The 25,556-nt window shown below is 39.7% G+C and overlaps 1 protein-coding gene across 50 annotated transcripts; it reads right to left on the bottom strand.

Annotated features, from left to right (window-relative positions):
* On the bottom strand, positions 1-24,898 carry PCBP2 (poly(rC) binding protein 2). Of its 50 annotated transcripts, none has more exons than XM_070740764.1 (16): positions 24,471-24,819; positions 21,539-21,680; positions 21,130-21,153; positions 21,006-21,038; positions 20,691-20,807; positions 20,343-20,378; positions 17,412-17,543; positions 16,253-16,381; positions 15,399-15,473; positions 13,684-13,770; positions 12,835-12,876; positions 11,618-11,690; positions 11,217-11,255; positions 10,014-10,069; positions 8,813-8,982; positions 1-403 (listed from the first exon to the last, which is right to left on the bottom strand). In XM_070740764.1, exons 2-16 carry the CDS (start codon positions 21,605-21,607, stop codon positions 367-369), a joined length of 1,119 nt encoding a protein of 372 aa, XP_070596865.1. In that variant the 5' UTR covers positions 21,608-21,680; positions 24,471-24,819; the 3' UTR covers positions 1-366. The 50 variants fall into 50 exon arrangements, with proteins under 50 accessions (XP_070596865.1, XP_070596866.1, XP_070596867.1 ...); XM_070740765.1 differs by having other exon boundaries at positions 10,014-10,066; positions 24,471-24,750; XM_070740754.1 differs by lacking the exon at positions 1-403 and adding an exon at positions 3,242-5,415 and having other exon boundaries at positions 24,471-24,750.
* Between the last annotated feature and the right edge of the window lie 658 nt (positions 24,899-25,556).

The raw sequence follows: 25,556 nt of genomic DNA, 5'->3' as shown, positions 1-25,556 counted from the left end.
TTTCTATTCACAAGGAAAAAAACTCCAGTCCATCTTTTTATTTTTTTGAAAAATTTCTGACATTACAGAACTAAACTGAAATGTATTAATTCCACTCTTACATTTCATGACATAACAAAAACTTCATGAGCCAAGAAAGGGGAAGAAGCTTAAACTAAAATATGAATCAGCATTTTAACAGCTGAACAGAGAAAAGGAATTAAAATGCTGCAATTTAAAAAAATCATGAATGGATGGGTAAAGCATGTAGAACTGAAAATTTACAAACTAGTTAAAACCTGGAATTGCTGACTGCTCAAAAACTACACAGATGGATCATGGGGATGAACGGCAGAAACGGGTAATGAGTGAGGTGGTGGCATTGTCCTAGCTGCTTCCCATTCCACCAGTCTCCGAAGAAAGCCTATGATGAAAACAAAAGTTAAAGTCTTTTAACAAATGTAGACAAACACAGCCAGATTTTGACACAAGTCCAAATTCTGTGTTATAACATATGACTTTTTTCAAAAACATAAAAAGTATATTGTTCATTAAAAAGTTGTATTTGGCATGTGGTGCTTTTATAATTTTTCAGGAGGCCATTGCCCCACATACCAATTAATACAGAAACTGCTACAAACACACAAATAATGATCTTCAAAACTTTATAGTCACTTAAGATATCCAAAAGGAAAGTCAGTCAGGCTTTACTGCAGCTTTTGTACATTCACCCCCCCTATATCAAGCATGGCTTCCAGTAGTCTTAAATATTCAGTACCTTCTGTATGTATGCATACTAGCCAAAGCAGTCACCAGAATTGTCTGGAAGTAAACATAGTACTTTGCTTTTGTTAGCATATACAAACATGTAGCCATTAAACTGTGACTAGGTTGCCTACTTTTTAGTTCATTTTTATCCTGCCTTTATTTTTATAAATAAATCAAGGCAGCAAACATGTCCAATACTCCCACCTACTCTCCTACAATCCTGCGAGGGGAATTGGGCTGAGGGAAAGTGACTGGACCAGTGTCACCCAGCCAATTTTCATGCCTAAACTGGGACTAGAACTCATGGTCTCCTGGTTATTCCTGTAATGCTTAGTTAGGTATGTTCAAGTATTTAGGAAAGATCAGATTTAACAAGTCAAATCATTAATAGCTATCAGAAATGGTTTGATTTAAAAGATAAATTTGTTCTTCTCCAACCTCAATTTTCAAATTGTTAAATACAATTCATGCAACTTTTATAGCTGTCTGATGCTAAAACCACAGCAAAAGTGGGTTTTATTCTGCCTGTAAAATATAATATATATAAAATATAAAATTATTATAAATTGATCTTTGCTTGCAAAAATCAGAAGCCCCTAAATGGAGGGATGGAAATGAAGAGAGATCAAGATCTCCACATATAGTTCAGCTATGAAATATCACAAAGGCACGTCTTAATCCACTGATTGGTAAAGAACAGATTTTACTAACAAAATTACATTAAAAGAACGTGAATGTCCATAAAACTAATTTTATTTTTAAAAGAACATTAACCTTCAACCACTTGAAATCTAGGGCTTGAGGTCTGTATATTTAAGCAGAAGCCATGCTATACAAACTTACCTTTTAAGAAGGAGGCTCTCTAACGTAGACTACTAACTGACTGAGAGACTCACTGACAAGCTGCACCCAAATCAGTAGACAAGGGTTAGGCAACACAAATGGGTAAGGCTCAGCTGAATGGGTCTTTGCCACAAATCAGGCCAGAATGGGGTGGAAGAGTGATAAAATTAGATCCTGTATACTGTTATTGTATACTGTTAAAATTAGACCCTGTATACTGAATAACTGAAAGTATCCAATCTTTTATTAATAGAATGACCCAAAGCAGTTTTCCCTGGAATAAGACTTAAGACTTCTTGGTAGCGGACATTCATGCATTTGAAGGATGCAAGGTCGGGGAAGGCTGATTGGACCATATAAAAGGATAAAAAGTAGAATTCCAAGGACAAAGAATGTCTCATGCTAACCATAGGAAGGAAGAGGCTTGAGTGCATCTAAGTAGTTCACCATTGTTTTTGTGTTGTTTTTACAGAGCAGCCTTCCCAAAGATGATTTATGGAAGTAGAACTTCCTGAAGTCCCACTTGATATAGTCAAGGGGGAAAGTTATCTCACAAAATGAAAGTGTGTCACATGTGAGCAAAGCTTGTTTATCCTTTCTTATCCACCCCAAAACATATTCTAGCAAACACTGGAAATTTCTTTATTCTCTTTTCTAAAATTAACTACTCACTCTATAGCCCTCATCAGTGAGTTATACATTTAATCATACTGATAAGAGTAATCACTTATTTTTGATTCCTATATTATAAAGGACTGGGGACAAGGGTGGATTTTGCTATGGTGTGTTGAAAAGCAGCATCTCCTGTTTGTTTGTATGTTCTGACAGTCAAGATATAGAACCAATGATTATGTGTGAACTTGAAATAGTGAAACATGAACCTCAAATAGCCTCTGCTACTTGGCCCTCATTGTGTGGCTGTATCTTAGGAGATGAGAGTATGATTCCTTGTAGCAAAAAAGCTGAGACAAATTCAAATCAAATTTAGAGATTCAACGATAATCACTGCTATGAATACATCATAGCCTAGAAATAACAGATTATAGAGAATTAAGACTCTATAGGTAGTCATTTTACTTGTAATTTCTGTGAAATAAGCAACTTTGGGAGTTGTAAGACACCCTGAGTCTAAGGAGAAGGGCGGCATAAAAATCAAATAAATAAATAAAAAACCCAAACCCAGAAAAAAAATCTGTTATTAATTTTTCCCATGAATGAAGTCAATTATTTTTGCACATATTACCTAATACATTCAAAGTGTGCCTGCCTTAATATGGTTAGGTTTAGGTTAGGTTTATTGGATTTATATGCCGCCCCTCTCCGCAAACTCGGGGCGGCTCACAACAATATAATTTGACAGAGGAACATTATTTTCCTGCTGCATCATAAAACTAACAATGTTAAAGATTGGAAAAATTATATAGGGGGCTATGGATGCAATCTTCATTTTTTTCAAAAATGAAGGCAAATGCAGAATTTTTTTTAAAAAAGTACTGATACCCACTTCCCAATACTGTGAGTTTGATATAGTTATTACATGAGAACTAGTGTTTGTGCAATATAATGAATAGCTTCTGGACAACGTATCACCTTACTGGTCACAAAATCAGTCTCTACAAGACACTATGAAACAGACGGCCAATCCATAAGCTTGGTTAAGAGTGGACAATTTTTACTTGATGTGATTACACTACAGCAGAACAGATTTTTTTTAAAAAAGTTACAATTGTGAAAATCAAACTGCAGAAACAATTACTAAAAAAGACTACTATTAAAAGAAAAAAAGATTTTACATAACTGCGTAAGTCAGCCAGTTAATGGCCATCCCATCCCTCACAATAGGATCAGATTAGACCCTCTACATCCCTGAAGGCAAAGTCCAAAATTATGTAGCCTCATAATCTAATTGCCATTTCAAACTTGTTCCAATTTTAATACAAAAGATAAGCACACAATTTTTATCAATGTTTAACTATTACTTTTTCTTATTAAGAGTTACCTCAACAGTTTGAAAACGAATACACATTCCTTTTTTTTTTTAACTGCAATGTTCATGCGGCAATCCCAGGCTAAAAATCGAGTGATTCTGATTCAGATGGGAAAATAATGAGCACCATGATAAACACTGGAGCTCTGCTTTTTATTACATTATCCTATTTGTCTGACTTCTGTTTCCAAAAAGCACTTATTGGTGGAAACAGGCGACTTGGTCTTTAAAACTAGAAGTTTGCTGGGACAAGAGAAGCCAACTGGCTAGCTTTGGCAGAAGACTTTCTTTCAAGACAAACTACATGACCTAAGAAGCATCTTTTAAAAGACACTATACACAAGCTAATATTTTCATCAATAATAATGAGATTTTTAAACTATAGCTCTGGGCTACTCATCTATCAACTTGAGAATTAGATCTTTTATTTCATTTTTAGAACATATGGCAAAAGAAGGCTGGACTTGAAGCACTATTAAAGCTGTTCATACATGGTGCTTGCTGATCCAATTCTCTTATCTCCTTAGTGATAACATAAGTCCTGGATGTAGAGAAAGCCAGGTATCTGAGACACTTGCGTTTTTCAGAGACCCACAGCAACCTCTACAAAAATATGGGACATACTGCATGCGCAAAGAAGTGCATCACATTTGTATCAAACAGGTGAATGTATAAACATGGTAGCTAGGAATTCCCATGGGCAAGCCGTAGCCTGAATGGAAACACAGTGTACAAGGCCTACTCCATGCCTTCAGTTGGCAACTTCACAATTATATACTGAATGGTTACAGCTTCCCAAGCATAGAGCTTAAACATTTCATTACACTCCAGGAAAGCCTTCTCTAATATGAGATATATTTTATGTTAACTTTTCCATCAACCCCAAGGCAATAAAGCAGCAGGCAGGGATGACTGAAATTTTGGTCCCAAACACTGGGTGTGGCAGGGCTATCAGGCTGAGGAAAACTATTCTAGGACAATAATTGACATCTATTTAAAGACTTTTAGCCTGGGTATGCAATTCGATATCCACCAGTTTGTTTGCAGTTATGTAGTCTGGATCCAATTCAGGCAAATCTGTGCACATTCTCATTGTGATAGCTTTATTACAAGACAGACATTGAGACAGGTTTGACCAAAGTAGCCTCTTTGCAACAGCTTAAACCAAGGTATCACAAAATGAATAGTTTTATTAACAAATGCTAGAAGCCCACACCCCGCCCACCCACCTTATTTTCATATAACAATGCAAACAAAATCTACTAAAGCAACGGCTACAAGCTATATAATCAAGGTTACTACTGGACTCCAAAACTGATTAATACACTTTGCTCAATTGTCTTTGACCTAGTGGAGATCGGCAGCAAAAAGAAACTCCATTCTAAAGAATCACAAGCTCATTTCTGTTTTTTGAAGTTTAAAAAAAAAATCTCTTCCAAGTCTCCTCTACAGGATTCCCCATGGCTGAAAAACAATCTGCTGTTCCTCTAAGGCCACAGGCAGACTCTCAGTAGGGAGAGAATCTCTGTTTTTCCGTTTTCAGTTTGTTAGTAACACATGGCACAGCTGAGGTGGTGGAGGCACCCTTAGCAGCAGACACAACATTTAGAGCCAGGAGAGGGACGGGTTTCATGCCAAGCAGACTGGAGACACAGGGGGCGGTCGGAAGAGGGTTGGGGAGGCTGGAGGGTGCGTCGGAGACCCCTGCTGTCGCAAGCGAGGGGGTGGTGGTGGAGGAGGAAGAAGAAGAAGGGGTGGAGGGTTGAGAGAGGTTGATGCTGAGGTGGTCGGGGATCGTGACGGAGGCTGCCTGGGAGGAGGGTTTAGCGCTTTCTAAACTGTAACAGAGGAAAAAAGGAACAAAAATACGGGTGGGTGGATGGGAACACCACACAAAAAGCACAGGACACAAAACAGCTTAAATAGCATGAACCTAGCCTGGAAAGGTTTGGAAATAGCATAGCCAAAAGAAAGATGGGATGGGGAGCTGGCTGCCAGGGAATCTCAACATTCTCTAGATGTACCAAGGTCCATTTATAGCCCCCCAAAACATTGCCCACTGGGTCAACACCCTAATCCCTTTACTAGTAATTCCAATTTATATTGACTTCAGAAGTGGCCATTTTGTTATTTAATACAGAACTACGTACCACCCCTTTGAAATTACAGAAAACTATTAAAACAACGTGGTCAGTGTTTATTCACAAAAATTCTTCCAGCATTCTTTTCTATGCCTTCCCAACTGTCATTTTCAGATTTAATACAGACTGCAGTATTTAAATGTCTCTTGGAAGTAGCAAAACCAACCAGGAAATCTTAACTGAACTCCAGGAATTCAGCGTTATTAATTAACCACATTAATGAAAAAAAATTAAACTTGTTTTGGAGAGACCATTTAAAATAACAGATTTCATAAAATCAAACTTTAGAAACAGGGCTTATTTTATTTTTGTCAGAAATAGTTCAATGAATTGTAGGCTGATCTGACGTTTTTAACCATGTTACTCATTTAGGTCTTAAAACCTAGAAAACAGGATTCACAAGTCTAATTTCATCCAGAATTGCAGCTTATGGTCTGGATGTGTTTTCTTTCATTTACTGTACCACAGAATTCATTCTCCGTTGATAAACTGAGACATTTCATCGGTTAAGAGAAGCAATGTTTTGAGAGTACCCAGATAGTAAATAGGCACTGGCAGTGATTATTCTGTTTTCATTGAGATGCTTCAGCATTGGCTATTGATTATCCTATTGAAACTGGAGTTCATGCACATACACAAAAACCCTCATTATCTACCAAAATGTGCAAATAGTATTCCAAGCTTATAATATTATTCAGAGCTCAGAACAGCAACTGAGCGTTTTTGTGTTCAAACAAAACGTCCAGCATTTTTTAGTTTTATCCCAAACTTAGGGCAAATTGGAGCACTTCATTCCATGTTAGTTTTGAATATTCCAATGTCCCGCAATAGGACTTGAATTTAGAAGATTTTAAATGGGATTTAGCTAATAAAGCAGCAGGCAAAATTGCCATCCTTGTGACTGGCGACAACTGGTTGAAGAAACAAACTGCACAACTGCTACCTATCTAATTAGCAGTTTTATAGATAGTTCTTGGTTAACGGCCATTTGAAATTGGAACAATATTTTTAAATTTTGCTTTCTATAAGAAAATGGTGGAGTTATTCTGCGTGATATAGCTAGACTTATACTTTCTTATGTATCTCAGAATGTAGGTTAGGAGAGGGGAATTGGCTTTTTTTCTGCTGCTTAATGCATCGAATGGTTCATCCCTATTGCTTAATACCAGATCAGCCAAAACTAATACAATTTTAATTAAAAACTGAGCAATTCAAAAGAAGACACACAAATTATAGGGCAATTGTAAGGATAGTACAATGTGGGTCATAATTATGTATATAGTGCTTTGTTTCTAATTATTTGCCATATAATACTTCTTTTAAGGCACTATGTCAAAACATTTGAAATCTTTGAGTTCGGTTTGATATTTTTGCGGTTACTACCATCACCACCATCACCATCACCTTACATTACAGTTCTGGCATAAATTTAATTGGGGAGAGCACGAGAGTTCTTTAATGAGAAGAATTGTACATAGTTTTCATAGCAATGAGTGAAAAAAATATTCACCCCAATGGTGGAGCCCATGTTAACATTTAGCTACCGAATTGAAACAAGAATTTCCTGGGCATCCCAAAATGGCCACTTCTGTTCAAAGACATTTGAGACTTTTGGGTAGTTTTAAAAATGTCAGCAACTTCACATCTGGAATATACTTGATTCTTATTCTCTAACAGCCCTGAGACTAAACGGTAGATTCTGAACATTAGAGCTTATTTTCTTACAAGGGATACTTTAGTCATAGCATAGATGGAAAGTAGGAATGTCAGGATATAGAATACCAGTTGTTTGGGGTCTGGACTTTTAATTATTGAAGACATTACTTTCTGTTAAGCCAATAATTTGGATTTTGTGTTACGAGATCATGTGGTAAAGGCTACTTGCCAGCTTGTAAGGACAGAGTCCCTGAAACTGCCTCTACTTGCTGCAGAGCCCCACTACAGCCCATTACTGAAACTCACTGCAAGCAAAAGCATATAGTGGTATCTCTACTTAAGAACTGCTCTACTTAAGAACTTTTCTAGATAAGAACCAGGTGCTCAAGATTTTTTTGCCTCTACTTAAGAACCATTTTCTACGTAAGAACCCAAGCCCGGAAAAATTTCCTAGGAAATTTGAGAGTGGCACAAAGGCCCAGCCAGTTTCCTGCCATTCCCTCTTTAATCCTGGCTATCTTGGGCTTTTCTGGGCTGCCAGAGCCTTTCAGTAGCGCTTAAGGAGGCTTTGGCAGCCCAGAGCGAACGGAGCATTTTCCTTTCTCTGAGCGCTTGGAGAGGGAATAAACCACTTCACTGTGGTCACTTCCTTGTGCTGCGCCTCCCATACACCCGGTGTGAGGTTGCCTCCCGGAGCGTCTGGGTGCGGAAAGGCAAAAAGGGGCACTCACCTCACCTTCTTCCTTCGGCAGTGACTGTCCTCCTCCTCCTCCCACCCAAATTCTGAGCTTTTATTTCTTTCCTAATGGGTTTGCACGTATTATTTGCTTTTACATTGATTTTCCTATGGGAAAAATTGCTTCTACTTAAGAACGTTTCTACTTAAGAAACTAGTCACGGAACGAATTAAGTTCTTAAATAGAGGTACCACTGTATGGAGAAAAGAACTGCAGGAGCAATGGCAGTGGCCAAAGTCACATTCCTGGGGCAGACCTACCCCTACATTTTTCTTGATAAACTGCATACTGTTATCATTTAGGAATCAAACTAAGCACCTTTTTAAAAAAAGAATAGTACTTAGCAATTCCAAGCCTAGCTTGCCTTTATAAAAACACAGGGTTTTGAGAAGACCACCAGCTAGTGGTTTTTTAAAAAAAAGGAAGCCCAATTTCTACAGTGCAGTGAAGGATGTACTGCATTGTCTTATTTCTCTCTTCTACCTTCAAAAGCTCCAATACTTTCCCAATCTCAAGTCATACATCTGCAAAAATAAGGTAGCTCCTGTGCACCAAACAGCAATTTTGCACTATTTCTGCACAAGAGTTGGGGAAGGGGGAGGTAATTGGGAACGTTTACTTTTTTAAAGGTTTTTTTTTAAAAAAACATACATCTAATACATCTGAGGCATGCATTAATAAGCAGTATACTAAAAACTTACCTGACATTAATTAGATATTGAGCCAGGCTGATGCTGGCTGCAGATCCAGTTATAGTAACCTGCCTGTCAGTAGATCCTTCCACTGGATTAGCAATTTTGATCTGCGCCCCAGACATCTGGCGAATCTCATTGATCTTGGCGCCTTGACGCCCAATGATACAGCCAATCAGCTAAGAAAAAGAAAGCAAAGTCTTAATCAAATTGCAATCAGAAATGTCAAAAATATGTTTTTGTACTGTTTCTTTTCAGACTTGGATGAGGCTAATGTCTAAAAACTATATAAATGCTGTTTTCTATCAGTAAGCTTCACTATTGCTAAGACCTTTTCTTAAAATGTTTTCCAATTGGTATATTAAGCGTAGGCGAATTCAAACAAACAAAACTGTCCTGCAGTGTTAAGCTAGTTCAGTGATGGCGAACAGGTGGCATGCGGACTATATCAGAGGGCACGCCAGGCATTGCCCTATGTGAGCTCTAGCATGCATACACACGCTAGGCAGCTGATTTTCAGCCTTGGGAAAAGCAGTTTCGCCCACCGGAGTGCAAAAAAAAAACAACCCAATGAGCAAACTGGAAGTCTGGTTTTCCTGAACTTCTGGTTTGCCTTCCCCCCCCCCCCTTTTATGTACACTGAGAGCATATGCACCAAAGACAAATTCCTTATGTGTCCAATCACACTTGGCTAATAAAGAATTCGATTCAATTCTTTAGAGACTGTTTGAAATCAGAATGGTACTGAAAAATTGAATTATGACCAGTGATCATACTTATGACTATCATAGCATCACCACAATTACATAATCAAAATCAAGTTGTTTGGCAACCAGCAGATATTTATGATGGGTGCAGTATCCTGGAGTCATAATTGCCATTTGCAACTTTCCCAGCCAGCTTCCAACAAGCCAAAATCAATGGGGGAAGCCAGATTTCCTTAACCATTGTAATGAATCATTTAATAAGACAAATATAGTTGTAAAATTGGGCATGACTCAGCAATAGATATTCTTGCCCATTTGTGGCTCTAAGTCAAGGATATGTAATTTAAATGACTTCTTCCCATCTCTAACAATTTCCTAAACTTAAAATAGAACAGCCATCTAGATTAGAGCACAAACATAATTTCCTTGAAATTGAATTCCTGAAACAGTATTTCAAGACTAGAGTGCGTTATCCCAAGTGGGCATGTTTGAAAAATACTTACATCATTTGGAATGGTGAGTTCATGAGAAGTAGTCTGAGCTGATGCATCCAAACCTGCTAAAATAGAAAGAGATCAAAACAAGTTGAGACAATCAGCACAATACAAAACTGAAATGCCAGAGCAATCAGGCTATTATTTGCTGCTGAAAAAATTACAATCTTGAAGTGTTCAAGCAGAAGATGAACAAAATGTTAAGCTTAAGTCTCTCTCTTTTTGGTAAACTCTCAGATTACAAGAGAGACAAAAGAGACCATGAATTTTGGTGCTTGGCTAGAGCAAACCGAAGTGGTAATACAGTCTCTTCTTATGAACAAACAATGAAAAAACCAATTATCCTTTATATAATTCTTTCCAAAAGTTGTAATAAACACAGACCCAAAGCAAACACTCATGTTTATCAGTATGCACTTTAGTTGTACATAGTTACTGATGCCTCATGGCACAACACTCTCAAGAGATTTCTTACTTCCTTCTGATATCTACACAGCTGATAAGAACAGGAAGAGAGGGCTTCTTTGGGACCTGACCGCTGACCTGGGACTATTGTCCCCAGGGCCCATGGGTATAGGCCTTCTCCATCCCTTCTCTGGAACACCATACTCAGAACGCTGCTAAGATTCTGGAAGGCCATTAAGTTCTGCCTTTTTCAAAGGGACTGGCGAATGATCCACGGTGGCACCTTCTGAATAGTTGCTGTTGATTATCTTGGTGCTGTATTTTGTTTTGTCTGTTGTTATTCATTTTATTTTTGTTATTGTGGTTTTTACTTTATATAATGGACAGAAGCCGTATCTCAGTTGCTTTTGACTGAAACTGCACAGAAGCATGAGCAAATAAATAAATAGCACTACCATCTGTACTGTTCAAGAGGCTTGTGTGTAACGCCATTTTTATGTTTATCAACCCAATATAGCTATTGTGTGGACATTTGTAGCTGCTCTGCTATCTTCACTAGCAAATAGCTCATGAAAAGAGAATAGACTTATTCATTCTATTATTATCTGCTCTCCAATATAGGTTCCAGCACACCATATTTTACAGAAGGAAAAAATAATATCAAATATGATTTTGCACCTATATCATGTGCTCTAGGCTTTCCCTCCTGCACTATAATGCAGTTAGCAGAATTTGGTAACTGGGAAAGACTCCCCTACCATTATGAACATACACAACAGAGTAACTAGGTTTTTTTTCAGTCATTACCCCAATAGCCTTTCACATCTGGAGAGCTGGATTCAACGCCTGTCAAAATACAAGGGACAGTAAGTGTGGTGGTCCTAGCCGAAGTCCCATCAGACTTTCAGCAACAAGGCAAATTTTTATACAACTTGGTACAACTATTTCTACCATAGTAATTGGAAGGCAAGATGCAACTGGCAATGTTATTGAAAGGACCAAAGGAGGAAGCAGCATCAACATTCTCTTTAAAATCAACACAATGTTTTTCTTCTTGAGGATAGTAAAAATCACCTGTTTTTCAAGATTGGTACCCATGGATCCTTTGTTTTTTAAGTGAAAAAATGAGCTTAAGGTAATCGTCTTAAAAAGCCAAGTGGAGATTCTTGAACTGCTAGCTTATATAATAAAGAACAACATTTTCATACCACTGAATCCAGTGTTGCCATGAGACATTGGAAAGTGTGACTGTTGCATTGCCAACTGATGCAGCTTGGTCAGCTAGAAAGAGAGAGAGAGAGAAAATCCAATGTTAGGAATTTTGCAAACTTACTTGTTCAGCACAGTTTAAAGAAAAACAGACCCTGCAAGCTGAGCATGAGGTGCTGCCCCCTTGGGATAAGGGAGTTCAGGAGGAAAACTGGATTGAGGAGCAAGCGCTTCCCTGAGCAGAGATGGGTACAGACAGTAGAAAAGCACCAATGGGGTGTGAAGCCAACACCCATCTCAAAAAACCCTGGCTCAACAGAAGGCATCTGCAGTGAATAGTGACAAACACCAGGAGACAAAGCACAAACAGGCAAAATAACACAGAGACTGATTTGCAGTGGTGCTTGGGACCACACCATGCAGGACTCTGTCAAGCATTTGGAGGGGAGAGGTATATCATGAGTGACCAAAATGGAGTCAGATGCTCTCCCCAATATTAAACAGTGCAAATTTCTATAGCTCTTGGTCTTAAGACTCACTCATCCCAGCCCCACCCTTTCTTGCTCTAAGCATGCTATATGAGCAGAGATCAATTCCTATATGCCCTTCCATGAGAAGTACTTCAATTATCTCACACACCAGAAGGTATTAGTAAAGAAGGACAGTGAAGGGGGGGGGGGGTCCTTTCACATCAAGTGAAGACAGCTAATGGTTTCATTATTAGAAGAAAGTGTGCCAAGAAAAGGCATCCCAAGCAAAAGCCCGTCACCTTATAACCACACCTGTAGTGACTACATGATGTGCTGGCCATCATGCTTTAGAGATGAAAGCTCAAGTCTGAGGCTAGCTTCCCCTCTACCACCGGGAAGTGCACTACACCCAATGCCCTATGCCATTTACTAAGAACCACAATGACAGTATACCATGGAGTTTTGTTTTGTTTGTTTGTGAGATCTGATATCAAATTGGGGGACAGGGACTGGAACTTGGATAGAATGCCACGTTTTGCTGGGCAAGTGTGTGTCACAGGACACAGAAAAAGGAGGAGATTTAGGGTTTACATAAAGAACTGCTGGACAAAATTTGAGGCTCATTTTAGATTGGCTTGTAGTTTCAAATTAAAACAGACTTCTAAAGTGGCTTGTTGAGAAAGCATGGAGAAATTTTGAAGGGAGAAGTGGGTGATTTCAAGACAAGAAGTGTAAACAAAACTTACATCTGGCTGTGGAATGGCATACTGTCCTTGAATGGTATAGGCCTACAAAAAGGAGGAAAACAGTCCTATTAAAAACCATTGGACAGCCACCCAGTGACAGATAAGAGTTCAACTAGCCAGGAAGCCAGAAAGCTGAGGGGAGAATTGTTGGTGGGGAGCCTGGTCTCTTAAAGGAGGTCTCTTAAAGGGGCTCCTTGTATTAGCTAGGTGTATATAGTTTGAAGGGAAAGTGTTCCCCACCACAAAAATGATCAGTATTAACAGCTGGTTGTTGGTGAAGATTTGTTGTTTAGCAGAGGACTGGATTGTGCTACAAGCCCTCCTGCCCTACACATTCTGCATTCTTGACTCAAAGGGAAGATTAATTACTTCCTATGCTCCAACTGTTTTAACAGCTAAGAAGAACCAGCTGGGTGTTCGTCCCATCCCATCCTCTTTAAAATTTTATAGTGGACTACTACAGTCAGGCACTGGATGGCAGAAATACATCTGGAAGAATAAGGAGAAAGCAGCAGCCAGCCAAACACGATGATTCTAGGAATAATCCTACTGAAGAAACCCAGCACGGGAGCCACTGTATGGGGGACTTAACACTAAGTGAAGCTTTGAAAGAATATATCTCACTGGTAGGGCATGGGGAGAAATAAGGCCCTGGTTGGAATTGGCCAAGCAGTTGCCACCTGCAGGTCTGCCTACTGGCCTGCCATGGACTGTTTGGTGGCCTTAATCCAGTTCCCAATGAACAGGAGTTCACAGCACAAGCCGCCACCACCAATCTTGCCACCCTTGTTGGCAGTCTCAAAGAGGCCAAGGATTGAATGGGCCATGGAGACTGAACTCCCCTCTCACCTCTTGAGGTGGTCCCTCCAGGTCAGAGTTGAGGCACATTGATGGGGCGGTGTGGGGGTAGCTTGCACTGCCGCTGCTGTACCTGTCCTGTGGATAAATAGAGGACTTCAGTCTCCAGGGCTGTCAATCCGAAACCTTTCACTAACACCAAAGTCACATAAAACTTACTCTGATCAAGGGTTAATCTGTACTAGCCAAATGTTGGCTTACTCTTACTCAGTAGCAAAGACAATGTGAGATTTCCCTGAGTGCAAACCCCAACTACCTTCAACTTCATGGGGCGGGGGGACTGCATGAATACAAAAGTCTTATTCTAATGGCATTAATGGGGCTACTCTGCCACAAGATCAATTTCTAGGATGCAAGTGACCTACTTCCAATATCTTCGGTAACCTCCCAAGTGCCTTTGCACTGTCAATTAATTGCTTAGCAAGCTATCAAGAGCTTCTGGAAGGTAGATAATATGAATGGGGCAAGGAAGAGGAAGGGATTGAGGCAAGAACAAGATCACAACAGCACCTTTCCCCCAGCAAAATATCCCAATGTAAGTAGCGTATGAATGTATAAAGCACTGGGTACATTGCAGCCAGGCCTGTCCAGCTGCTGCCTCTACATTTCTGCTGCTGACTGAAATCTATTTCCCAGTGCCATCACTGCTTATCTTGACAATCTCTGGCTGGCTTAGTCCACTTTACCCAATCCATCTCTGAAGCATCAGAAAATTAATGCAGCCCCTTTAAAAAGAAAATAAGCTTAAAGGTGGGCCTTGAGGCACTGTGCTCAAAAGTAGTTGAATGACTATATGTTACAACTCCACATACTCAGTATCCTGCCCTAGACACATAGTTCTGAGAGACCCGCTTTTCCGAAGTGCATGCTTCAACCTCAAACCAAATCTATCTAAAATGATCACAAGGATCTTCCAAGTCCAGCTAAAATATCTGAGCACTCACAGTCCACCAAGTGAATGTCATTGAAAAGGCTTAACTAGTTATAGGATTCCAGCCAGCTGAGAGACTGAAGTCATGCACTGGCCATAAAAAATTAATCAGAAAATTAACATATTAGTGCCTCGTATTCCTGTGTGCTTGAAGCAGAATAATTGTACCCCAAATGATTTGTTTTTAAACTAGCCACAGATACTTCTTATGTAATTAAAAATAAAGTGGCACTTATTTCCTTATAAAAGCATGAAAAAAGGTTAAAAAAGAAGTAATTCCCAGATATTCCCAAATTTGTACTCAAGGATACGGTGGCATCAACCAGCCACTCTTTGCTTTCTCAGCCCTCTAGGACACAACTCTCACGATGTCCACCCATCTCAATTCAGCCCCTGCTGCTTTTTGAACTATGGTTCTGCAGAATTAACAGTCTATTTAATAATCACTAATTTGAATGCTGACTCAAAATTGAGGGGCCAGATAAAGAGATTGCAAACAGTCTTATGCTTGGAGTGGATTATAAATGCCAACAAAATCCTGCAAACCACAGTGCTGACTACATTAATATCCCAAAAGAGACCAGAGTTTTGTGAACATTTGAGAGCAGCCTCCAAAGAACAAAACCAAAGCAGCAGAGATAGCACTGTGCTGGCCAGATGGGCAGCACAGGTGATAAGCATGCAGAGTAGTTTGATGTGTGCTGGCAGTGTTGAAGCTTGGTAGGCCTACTGCTGTTTTGCCCTCACCCATGCCCAACAAGAGGAATGGCCTTACCTGACCGCCTGCAAAGATGACAGGAGAACTGGATGGCTTGGGTCGATAGGGGATGGTGACACCCTTTGGGGGAGACTAGATTACAAGAGTCAAAGGGAAAACATGGTTAATCAACAGGGACCTCTTAAGAGACACCCGAGTATCTGCCAGAATATTTAACTAAAAGACTGAACTACCTAATTAACTAATCTATGTCTCCTACAATTCCTTGATTTGTCTCTGAACAATAGTCACATCAGTCTTCGGCAAAAGAGAAAAAAACACCCTTGCTGCCCCAAGGCAGTTTCTTTGTGACATGAGTTCTCAGGCAATAATCGCCTCCTTCAATAGATACAAGTATAAAAACAGAAATACTATAGTTTAAAACAGGACAGCTAGGAAATCTAGAACTAAAAGTATTTCTACAAAATGAAAACAAATGACATAGAACAGTAGTAATAAGAAAATCTTTTACTGAGAAACACAGCACTGATTTTTTTTTTTCATATTTCCCTGGAGGTATGTGCAAATAATTGAAGACAGTTCAGCTTCCTGGTTAATCAAGACAATGAACCAATCAAAATGGTCTTTTAACAAGTGTGACCCTTTGAAAAATCCTTTGCCTAAATGACATTTCAAGGACCATTTACACGAATCACCCTGCTACTAGAGAAGGGGTATATGCTTTCTCCTTCATAAAACTTTCTTGCTGCATTTTATGGAGCAAAAATAAAATAGCAATGCAACTGACAGCATGGGAATCTTTTATCAGCTACTCAAAATAAAAATCAACTGGCCAGTAAGCAAAAACACTCTTTGATCTTCTTCTGTCATCTACTTTCTATGTGTAAGTATTAAGCTTTTATAAAGATTACCTCCAGCATGACCACACAGATCTGTTTGACACACTCAATGATGGATTGTGGAATCCCAGCAATGGTGATCGCTCTTTCAGTAGAGTTGGGTAACATGTCTCCTGCCACTTGGACCTGCGCCCCTGTGCTCTTAAAATTGAAAATTAAAAAAATTGGTATTTTGCTTCATGATATGGTTTATACTTTCCCCCCAGATAATTGGCACTATTAGGAAAGATACAAATTTATTGGAAGTTATTGTTACAGAAAAAGATAATTGCAGAATAGTTCCAAAGTCCTTTTTAAAAAAAAAAAAGGTTTTCACCTTTGGTTAGAGAATAACCTTGTAACTATTATTCCATGACAACTCTAAAAGAGTAATTAAAATAAGAGTTATTCATTCCCTTTTTTGCACTAATATTTTTGACATAATCTATACAGCAATAGTGATGAACTGACATTTGGCACCTGATGTTAAGCAAGGATGGTATACTACACGAATATTGAAGTCAAAATAATTGGACAAAGATCAACATCAACTGTTGTGGACAAGGTTATTTCTAGGAATAACTCAACTTCAAAAAGATGTTCAAAAATAGAAAACCATGCATATTCATAATTTTTCTAGAAAGGAAGGAAAAAACCTAATTTACTAGAATTAGAGGTAAATTACTAAATTCTAAAGCAAAAGAACTTTCTTGCTTTTGAAAGGACTTAGGATAAAATCATTTACATTTTTAACCAGGGAAACACCCTGATAAAATGTAATTGCCATTGTAATTAACATCAAATGATTCTGTAGTTCAATGCACACAGTAATGTACTTAATTTATTTAATGAAAGGGGATATCCAAATTATGTTGGTCATCCAAGATGTCATGAGCAAAGTAGTGGGGTGCAGGGAATGTCAGCATAACAACTCTTCTGTTAAGGTATTATTTTATTTTACACCAACTTATTACTAGAGATAAAAAAGTGGAGAATGAGAAGAGTAGCTTTCTAAAAATATCTTATTGAGCATGGTTTCAACCGTCCTCTATTGTCAATTTTATAAGCGCTAAATATGAACAGCTGTACTATACAGTATTAAGCAGAATGATGCAGTCAATGGAAAACACTCATGTTTACTGCATTTGGCAAAAGATGGTATCCCACAATCCTAGTAGAACTGAGTACTCACCTCTCTTATCTCTTTGATTTTGCAGCCTCCTTTCCCAATAAGAGAACCACATTGGCTGGCAGGTACTACGAGTCTCAAAGTAACAGGGGGCCTGCTAGAAGCTGTACTATTAGTCATTGAGCTGCTGATGTCCTGAAAACATAGGTTAACAAACTTCAAATAAGCAAGGTTTGAACTGGAGAATGTGTTGAAGCACTCTGCAACTGTTTCAAAAAACACTAAAATCTGCTCAGTAGATTACTAGCAGTGTTCCTAACAAGGGAAGGTCTAATGGGGTATAAATCACATGCTCTTTAATTCTTGGGCCATCTTAAGAAATTCCTCCCATATTTTTCCCTTACAGTATGCAAGAATACAAAATGTCTTCCAACATGTATAGAATTAAGTTCTTATTCTATTCAGCATACAAATTATTTTTATTTCACAAATTGTAACAGGGAAAACACTCATAATATGAAAATATAGGCTTAATGTCAATTCTAAAACATACTAAAGTCTTCCTATCCATCTCAGCTATCAGACACAAAACTCTGCTTAGTGCCAGTATTTTTATCAGTGAAACTTCAGTCCTGATATATACTGCTCAAAAAAATAAAGGGAAGACTCAAATAACACATCCTAGATCTGAATGAATGAAATATTATCATTGAATACTTTGTTCTGTACAAAGTTGAATGTGCACAACAGAATATGAAATTGATTGTCAATCAGTGTTGCTTCCTAAGTAGACAGTTTGATTTCACAGAAGTTTGATTTACTTGGAGTTATATCCTGTTGTTTAAATGTTCCCTTTAATTTTTTGAGCAGTGTATATACCTGCATTATCTTAAAAACTTAAACTCAATAGCTGCAGTTTTCTCTTAAGGAAGCTAAAATTTCCATGCCAAGAACAGTAAAATATATATATTTCACTACTCAAAGACAAGGGCTAAAGCTTTGAAGAGGTAATAAAGCAAGCAGAAGAGGTTGTTTCAGGTTATAAAAGGTTTCTGAAATTGTGTGTATATTTAGACACTGACTTTCAAGTTAAGAAGCCTGTTTTAGTATACCAAATTTCAAACATTCAAATGAACATCCATTTAATATTTGTTTTCCACTGAAAGTCACTCTTTTTTAGCTTGAAATTTTAAATTATGTTCCTATGCTTTATTATTTGGTAGACCAAGGGCATGACATTGAAGCAGCAAGGTCAGTTAAGAAAATGACTTCACAAAGCTACTAATTTTAGGAGCAAGTCAAAACTGTTTTGCTCGAGTATTTATTCTGATACTAAAAAAATGTGTTTTAGAGCTGAGTTTCTTCCAGGCTTGCTTTTGAAATTATATCCAATGTGAAGATTTTTTTTAAAAAACTATTTAATAAATGTTCACATTTGCTATTTCAGAAAAAGCAGTGGAAAAAGGCACTGCAGAACTATAGCAAACGGGTCTTTAATTTCTACCCGGTAAAAAGCTGATATTGTACAGATTTAAGAGGAAACAGAGGCAAATACTTTCTCCCTTTCTCCTAACATCAGAAGAAATGGAGACACTTTATTATTAGCTATTCTAACTGGGCCAAATCCACTCTGTACTAGGCATGTACAATTTGTAGACTGAAAAGGGACACACTAACTACGTAAAAATTATTATAGGCTGCAAAGAAGTATGAGGCACACTAATCGGCTACAGCAAAACAGCAGTAGTAATGGAGAGGCCTGGAGGTGAATTTAAATGTGTTGACTTTAAAAAAAAAAACCCAGCAGACACACAGGGCTACTGGCCAAATGTTGTGTAAGCCTGCTCTATCCTCTGAGACAGCTTAGGCAGAAGCATCAACTGAAATTTCCAAAAAGCTATTGCTATTTCTGTCTATTTTTTTGAGATCAAAGCTTTTTATACGACAGAATTGAGAAAATTCTCTCAAGTGAATTCTCTAATTTCAAAGAGCCAGTATGGTGGTGTAGAGTAGAGCTGGCAAAATAACAGAATTGGAAGGACCTTAGAAGTCTTCTAGTCCAATCTCCCACTCAAGCAGGAAACTCTATATCTGTATTGGTGAATTTGTGGCACATGGAGGGCTTGCGAGGCATTGCACACTGGCCAACTGATTTTCAATCTTTGGGGAAGGACGTTTTCGCTCTCTGGAAGCTTCCCTGAAGCCTTCAGAGTTGCAAAAAATGGCCCAACGGGCAAACCGGATGTCCATTTTTCCAAACTTCCAGTTTGCCCATTGGGCCAGGCTTCAGGAGCTCGAAGGTTTCAGTAAGGCACACACGCATGAGGGCAGAGGGGGAGTTGTGCGCTTGCACAGGGGCAGTAGGGGGGGGGCTTGTGCATATGCACAAGGGGAGGGCATGGGTGTGGGCACACACACACTTTTGGCACGTAAGCCAAAAAAGGTTTGCCATCACTGCCCGATACCATTTCAGACAAGTGGTACTTAAGTTGCTGACTTAAGATACTGATTTCTAGGCTTCCCATAAGCATAAAAGGTAGATAGGTGAATTTGGTCTGTTGCTCTCTTAGCACAATTCACTTTACAGGGTGGTTGTTGTGAGGAAAAATATGCCACCAGAATATTAGCTATGATTGCTGCTTCCTGTCATTTATATATACCTATGCATTTTTATCCTGCCACCTGTCCCTGGCAGGATAAAAATGTAAAACGTTGAAAATCTATAGATTTGTTGCATATCTGATTTCTACAAGTAGAAGCAACTCTTTGAAGAACTGAAGCCATTCTTTGAAATGTATCTTTATTGTATCAGAGCTGTCCAGATATTTTTTAAGAACTCATGGGATTGTGTAGGGAAACGAATTAACTTCTTTCCCCCTTTGAGTATATTGTAGGATGAGAGCCATTAGTCTACGATAGGATCAGGAAAGTCCAAAAGCATTTTTTCCAGCTAACAAGTTTTGTCAAAGTAAGTAAGCTATAGAGCTTACTTACCTGATGAAGCGAGCTGCAGCTCACAAAAGTGTGTATCTGTTAATAAAATTTGTTAGTCAGAAAGGTGCAATCAGACTCAATCTTTCCCTCCCCCCACTTTTAAATAATACCATCATCTTATAATGGGAATCTGCTCGGCTTAGTAACCTAATTCATTATTTTTGAATAAAAAAACAAAATCTACTATCATTAAAAAAAATTACTTCATAAAAATATGGTTTTTTAGAAAAAAAATTATCTCAAATTTTAAACCTTCTCAAAGCAGTTTCACTTCATGCTCATTACCCCAAATGCCTTTCATGATCATATCCTCAACCCATGAAGGATCATCTAATTAAATTCACACACCTCTTCCAGTTTATCAATAATCATAGCAAAAGCTTTGAAGATGGCATTAGTGGGTCCAGCAAGAGTGATAATCCGTTCTGGGCAGTTCCCTTCTGAGATGTTAATCCGTGCACCACTCTTAAAAAGAAAAAAAAATTAATTGCTAGAGAATAGTGAATTGCTTCACCCACCCACCCCCTCCAAATTTATCTGGAAACAACATCCAGTTAAAACAGCTACAGTACAAGAACATAATTACTGATGTTTAGCTAAGAAGGCCTATATTGCCCTATTTATCAAGTCCATTTTGTTTTCCTTTTATCCTTTGAAACTTACCTCTTCACGCATCTTCTTTACAGATTCTCCTTTCTATTCAGATGGGGAAAAAGAAAAAAGCTTATCAAAACTATTATTAATTCAAATGCATGTAAGAAAATACTAATTAAATTGTGTCACATACCTTCCCAATGATGCTTCCAACCTCCTGAAACAGAAAACATTTTTTTAAATTTTTCAATAATTTAACAAATGTTCATAACCGTAAGTTCCCAAATATTACGCTTGTCCTACATTTTTCAAACAAAAAAAAATATTTTTACAATTAACAAGAACTTAAGTTTAATTTGATAACCTAAAAGCTCTGATTGAAGTAATTGTACCAAAAGAGGATTTAAATCAGTAATTTGAAGATATACTTGATCAAGTTAAATTCTAGTTTCCCTTCTTACGGGTTAAGAGGTTAAGAGAACACTATATGGCATGCCAAGAGCAAATAGATGTTTTAATCTGATCAGACAACTGGATTTTCCAAGACATTTACTGTGACCTAGTTTTATGCCAAGACAAAGAACATGGAAAGCTGCAATTACCTTCCCATGCATAAGTAGGCGAATAGTAAGTGTGACATTTAAACCTCCTTCAATTACTCCGGTGTCCATCTTGAGTTGTGTTCAGTTAGGTCAGGCTTAGTCAGTGGTCAAATCTTTGGTCGCTGGGAGAAAAAAAACCGCACTGTAATAGAAAAATACGATCTCATTACCCACCAGTTCATTGGAACCATTTCCACTGTGGCTTTAATGTATTATTTGAAAACATCCATTTTTAAAATAGTTTAACAAAAAATACACCAAGGGATGTAGGGTTTTCTCCCCTTTTTAACTATAACTTTGCCATAACTGAGCAAATAAAACATAAAAAATACATTTTGGCCCTTTACTGCTTGCAATGGAAGAGACATATTAAAATTTCAGAAGAAAAAGATGCAAATTTATTTGTGTTCATTTTAATCCCATATGGACATTAGCTTGGTTGAATATGCAATATCTGAGGTTCACTGGAATCCTTAGAGATTAATGCCTGGATTGCATTGCATTTCCTGTTCACATTAGCTTGGCTGTGGATACCCTGCATATCAGGGCTGTCAAACTCACGGCCCACAGGCCTGATGCATGATGTGCTGGCCCTGCCCCCGCCTGATTCAGTGAAAGAGGGGGAAAGTCCAGATACGTCATGTGACACCGCCGAGTTTGATACCCCTGCTGTATGTCTTAGCATTGTGTACTCAGAGTAACATCTGTTTGACAGGAGAGAATGGGCCAAATTCCTACACCTAGATTTCCAGGTGCTTTCTCTTAAGAGTTGAAACTCAAGATAAATTCCCATGTCCTATATGTTTATTCATAAAATACTTGGAAAATTAAAATGTTGCATGTTTACCAGAAATATGGATTATATAGTTTGGTGCTTGAAATACTCAAGTCATGAACTAAACAGATCCCCCTTAAACAATTTGATTTTCCATTCGACCCCAGATCTTTTCCCAATTTTGGCAGGATAGAGATCAATTGTCATTTTCAGATCACCAACAAGACAGTTTCTCCATTAATAATTCCTAGTTCTTCTGGCAATTTCTGCATTAAGAATACTGTACTGAAATAAAACTATTTAAACCTGACAGTGTACAGCCTAATTGGCCAACTGTATCAGTATGTAACACTTGAATCACTTTTTTATCATATCCAATTTTAAGCACAAAGAACCTCAATCTTGAATCTAATAACTTCCAAGCATGTACTTTTCTTATGCTACTCACTCAACACATACATTGTTTTTTAATTACTGAATGACAAAAATTATTTGTTCATTAAGATATGTATCAGTATTGGTGTACTATTAAGGCATCAGGCGAGAAACAGGGAGACAAGAGTTCTAGTCACACATCTTAGCACAAAATACATCTGGGTGACTGACTTTGGACCAGTCACTCACTCTCAGTCCTAGAAAAGCAGGCAAAGGCAGATCACTTCTGAAAAACCTTGCCAACAAAATTGCAGAGATTATTTCAGGCAGTTGCCAGGAGTCCACATTGACTTGAAGGCACCCCAAAATAAAAAAATCAGTATTAAGAATATAGGACAGATGTCAGAAACTGCTTTTTATTGTCAAGAATTAAAAATTGGATTTATGTATAGATTTTCTGCTTAGTTTAGATAAAATAAACCATAAATAGAATAAAAGACCCAAGATTTCACTTTATTTAAGGTCAGTTAAGTCTCTATATTTTTTTAAGTGTGTTATGCAACACTCTCCCAAATCCTTATTTATGTCATTCATGTAAACTCACAAGTATTTTTGTCTACATCAGCAGTTTAAAACGTTGGATTTTATGGGCATCAGAGTAAATCAGATGCCCTAAAAGGGAAGTCTGTTTTGCTTCTTTACAACTGTATTAAAAAATACACCACATCTGTAAGAATTTAATCTCCCAACTATTTTTATTATTTCCCAATCATTTCTATCCAGGATTTCCTTTTTCTTAAAAGATCTGGCTTCCCTCTCAATGTTTCGGGGTAGGGGCAGATAAAAAGTGGCCAAAATTTGCATTATACAGCCCAATTCCACATAAATTTCAGCCTATTCCACATAAGGTATTTACGAATCTCTATTTTTAAAAATGTGTCCAGTGCGGGGGGGGGAGGGGGGAGAAACAACCCCACTTGTTTTTATCTTAAACCCTACTCGGGTTTTAAAACAAAACAAAATTTTAAAAATCCTTGAGGCAAAGTTCGTATTAGCGGGTCGACTTTTCCTCCCCAAACGACCTGAGAAGGCTTTAAAAAAAAAGAAGAGAGAATGGCAGTTAAACATTGAAGAGGGCGCTGTAATCGCTGGCGGGAGGTGCTTTGAAATTACACAAGACGCAACTCGGCGGCAGCGGCGGCTCCTTTTCCCCGCTCCCTCCTCCGCCCGCTCCAAGAGATCCGCCCGCGCGCCCGCCAGCGGGCCACCTCCATTCTCCCGACTCCACAGAGCCAAAGCGCGTTATAGCGTCAGCCTCGCCCTCCCCCCCTCTTCCAACGCATAAACTCCGCCCCCTTCCCCCCCCTCTCTCCTCACTCCCCCCTCCCTCCGACCGTCCCTCGCGCGGCCCGGGCCTGGATCCCGCCCAATGTGACGCAGCAACAGCGCGCGCGCGTCCCCCCCCCCCCCCCGGCCCTGTGCGGCCTCCCCAGTTAACGCGCCCCCCCCTCCGCAAACACGCAGAGCGCTGATGGCGCGGGCCCCGCTCCCGATACGCAGGTGGCAAGACGAGCGCGGCCGCCCCTCCCCCCGCTCACACACGCACTCGGGTCGGATTAGGCCCCAGTAGGCCGCGCGCGCATCCCCCAGCTTCCTTAGTGACCTGGCCGGGTTGGGGAAAGAGGACTGGCGGAAAACTGAAACTACTCGAGGCCGAGGATTGGGAAGCGGGGGGTGGGGGTGGGGGTCAACACTGACCCAAGGGTTAGTAAGAAAGCTTACCTGGCGGGATAGCTGGCCAGGCCAGGCCTCGCACGTCCGCTCGCTCTCTCGCTCACTAAGTCGCTCGGGCGGGGGGAGGGGATGGGACGGGGGAGCGGGAGGAGGGAGGGCGGGTGGTGCGTGGGTCTCCGGGGCGGGCGGAGGGAGCGGGACAGGGGGAGGGGAGGAGGAGGAGAGAGCCGGGGTGGGCGGGTGGGATGGCGGCGGCGGGAGGAGGGCAAGGGCAGCGGGAAGGGGCTGCGGCAGCTGCTCTTGCGGCGGCGGCCTCGGCGGGTCTGGGAGGGGGAGCTGGAGAGCGGGGCGATTTCAACCCCGCCTTGACCCGGAAATTATAAGATCCCTCCCCCGCGCGGGCCTCTTGCGCGCTAGAACGAGAGAGAGGGGTGGGCCAGCGCGGCTCTACCAATTGCCGTTGTAATTTGGACCATAGAGCGGAGGCAATGATAGGCGGGCCTAGGAACGCCGGAGAGAGCGTCTTCAATGGCGGGCGGTGCGTGATACCCCCTTCAGGCGAACCGTTTGCGTAGTCTTCCAAAAGCAGCGTGGTGCGACTGACGAACTATGGAGAATCGCTGCAGGAGGAAAGGGATAGGAAGAAAAAGCGGGCAGCAGCCATCTATTTATCAACAGTGTATCTATAGTAATACGTACTGCGGTTTCCAAAACTGCCGCCCTGTTAGTCTTACAAAGGGCAGCGGAAGCATTCAGGACGCTTTCGGTTGTTCTTAACTTTGACGGAACAATCAGCAGCAGCCCAGGACAAACATCGAAATATGCCCCTCTTAACAGGCGCTGGAATCTGAGGCAGAGCGCGCCACACCCCAGAAAAGTTCCTTAGTAGTGGGTCTTTTTACTCTCGCTCCTGTTTTTACCAATAATTCTCGACAGGGAAGAATAACTTAAAAGTCTCAGAGGCGTTGTAGGGATGGAGAATTAAAGCCGAGGTCCTGCTAAGTCGTATTTTATGACAACATCTGTACTCGCCTGGGACCATTTACAAGAATATTTGATAATAGGATTTAAAGCTCCGAAAACAACTTCTGACAAAGAGAGGGGAATTTATAGAGCCCCTCTTTTATGTTCTAT

This window comes from Erythrolamprus reginae, chromosome 2 (genome assembly GCF_031021105.1).
Source record: "Erythrolamprus reginae isolate rEryReg1 chromosome 2, rEryReg1.hap1, whole genome shotgun sequence".
NCBI classification, from domain to species: domain Eukaryota; kingdom Metazoa; phylum Chordata; class Lepidosauria; order Squamata; family Dipsadidae; genus Erythrolamprus; species Erythrolamprus reginae.
Note: the sequence above shows the minus strand (reverse complement) of the source record. Positions and strands in the feature narration are given on the sequence as shown.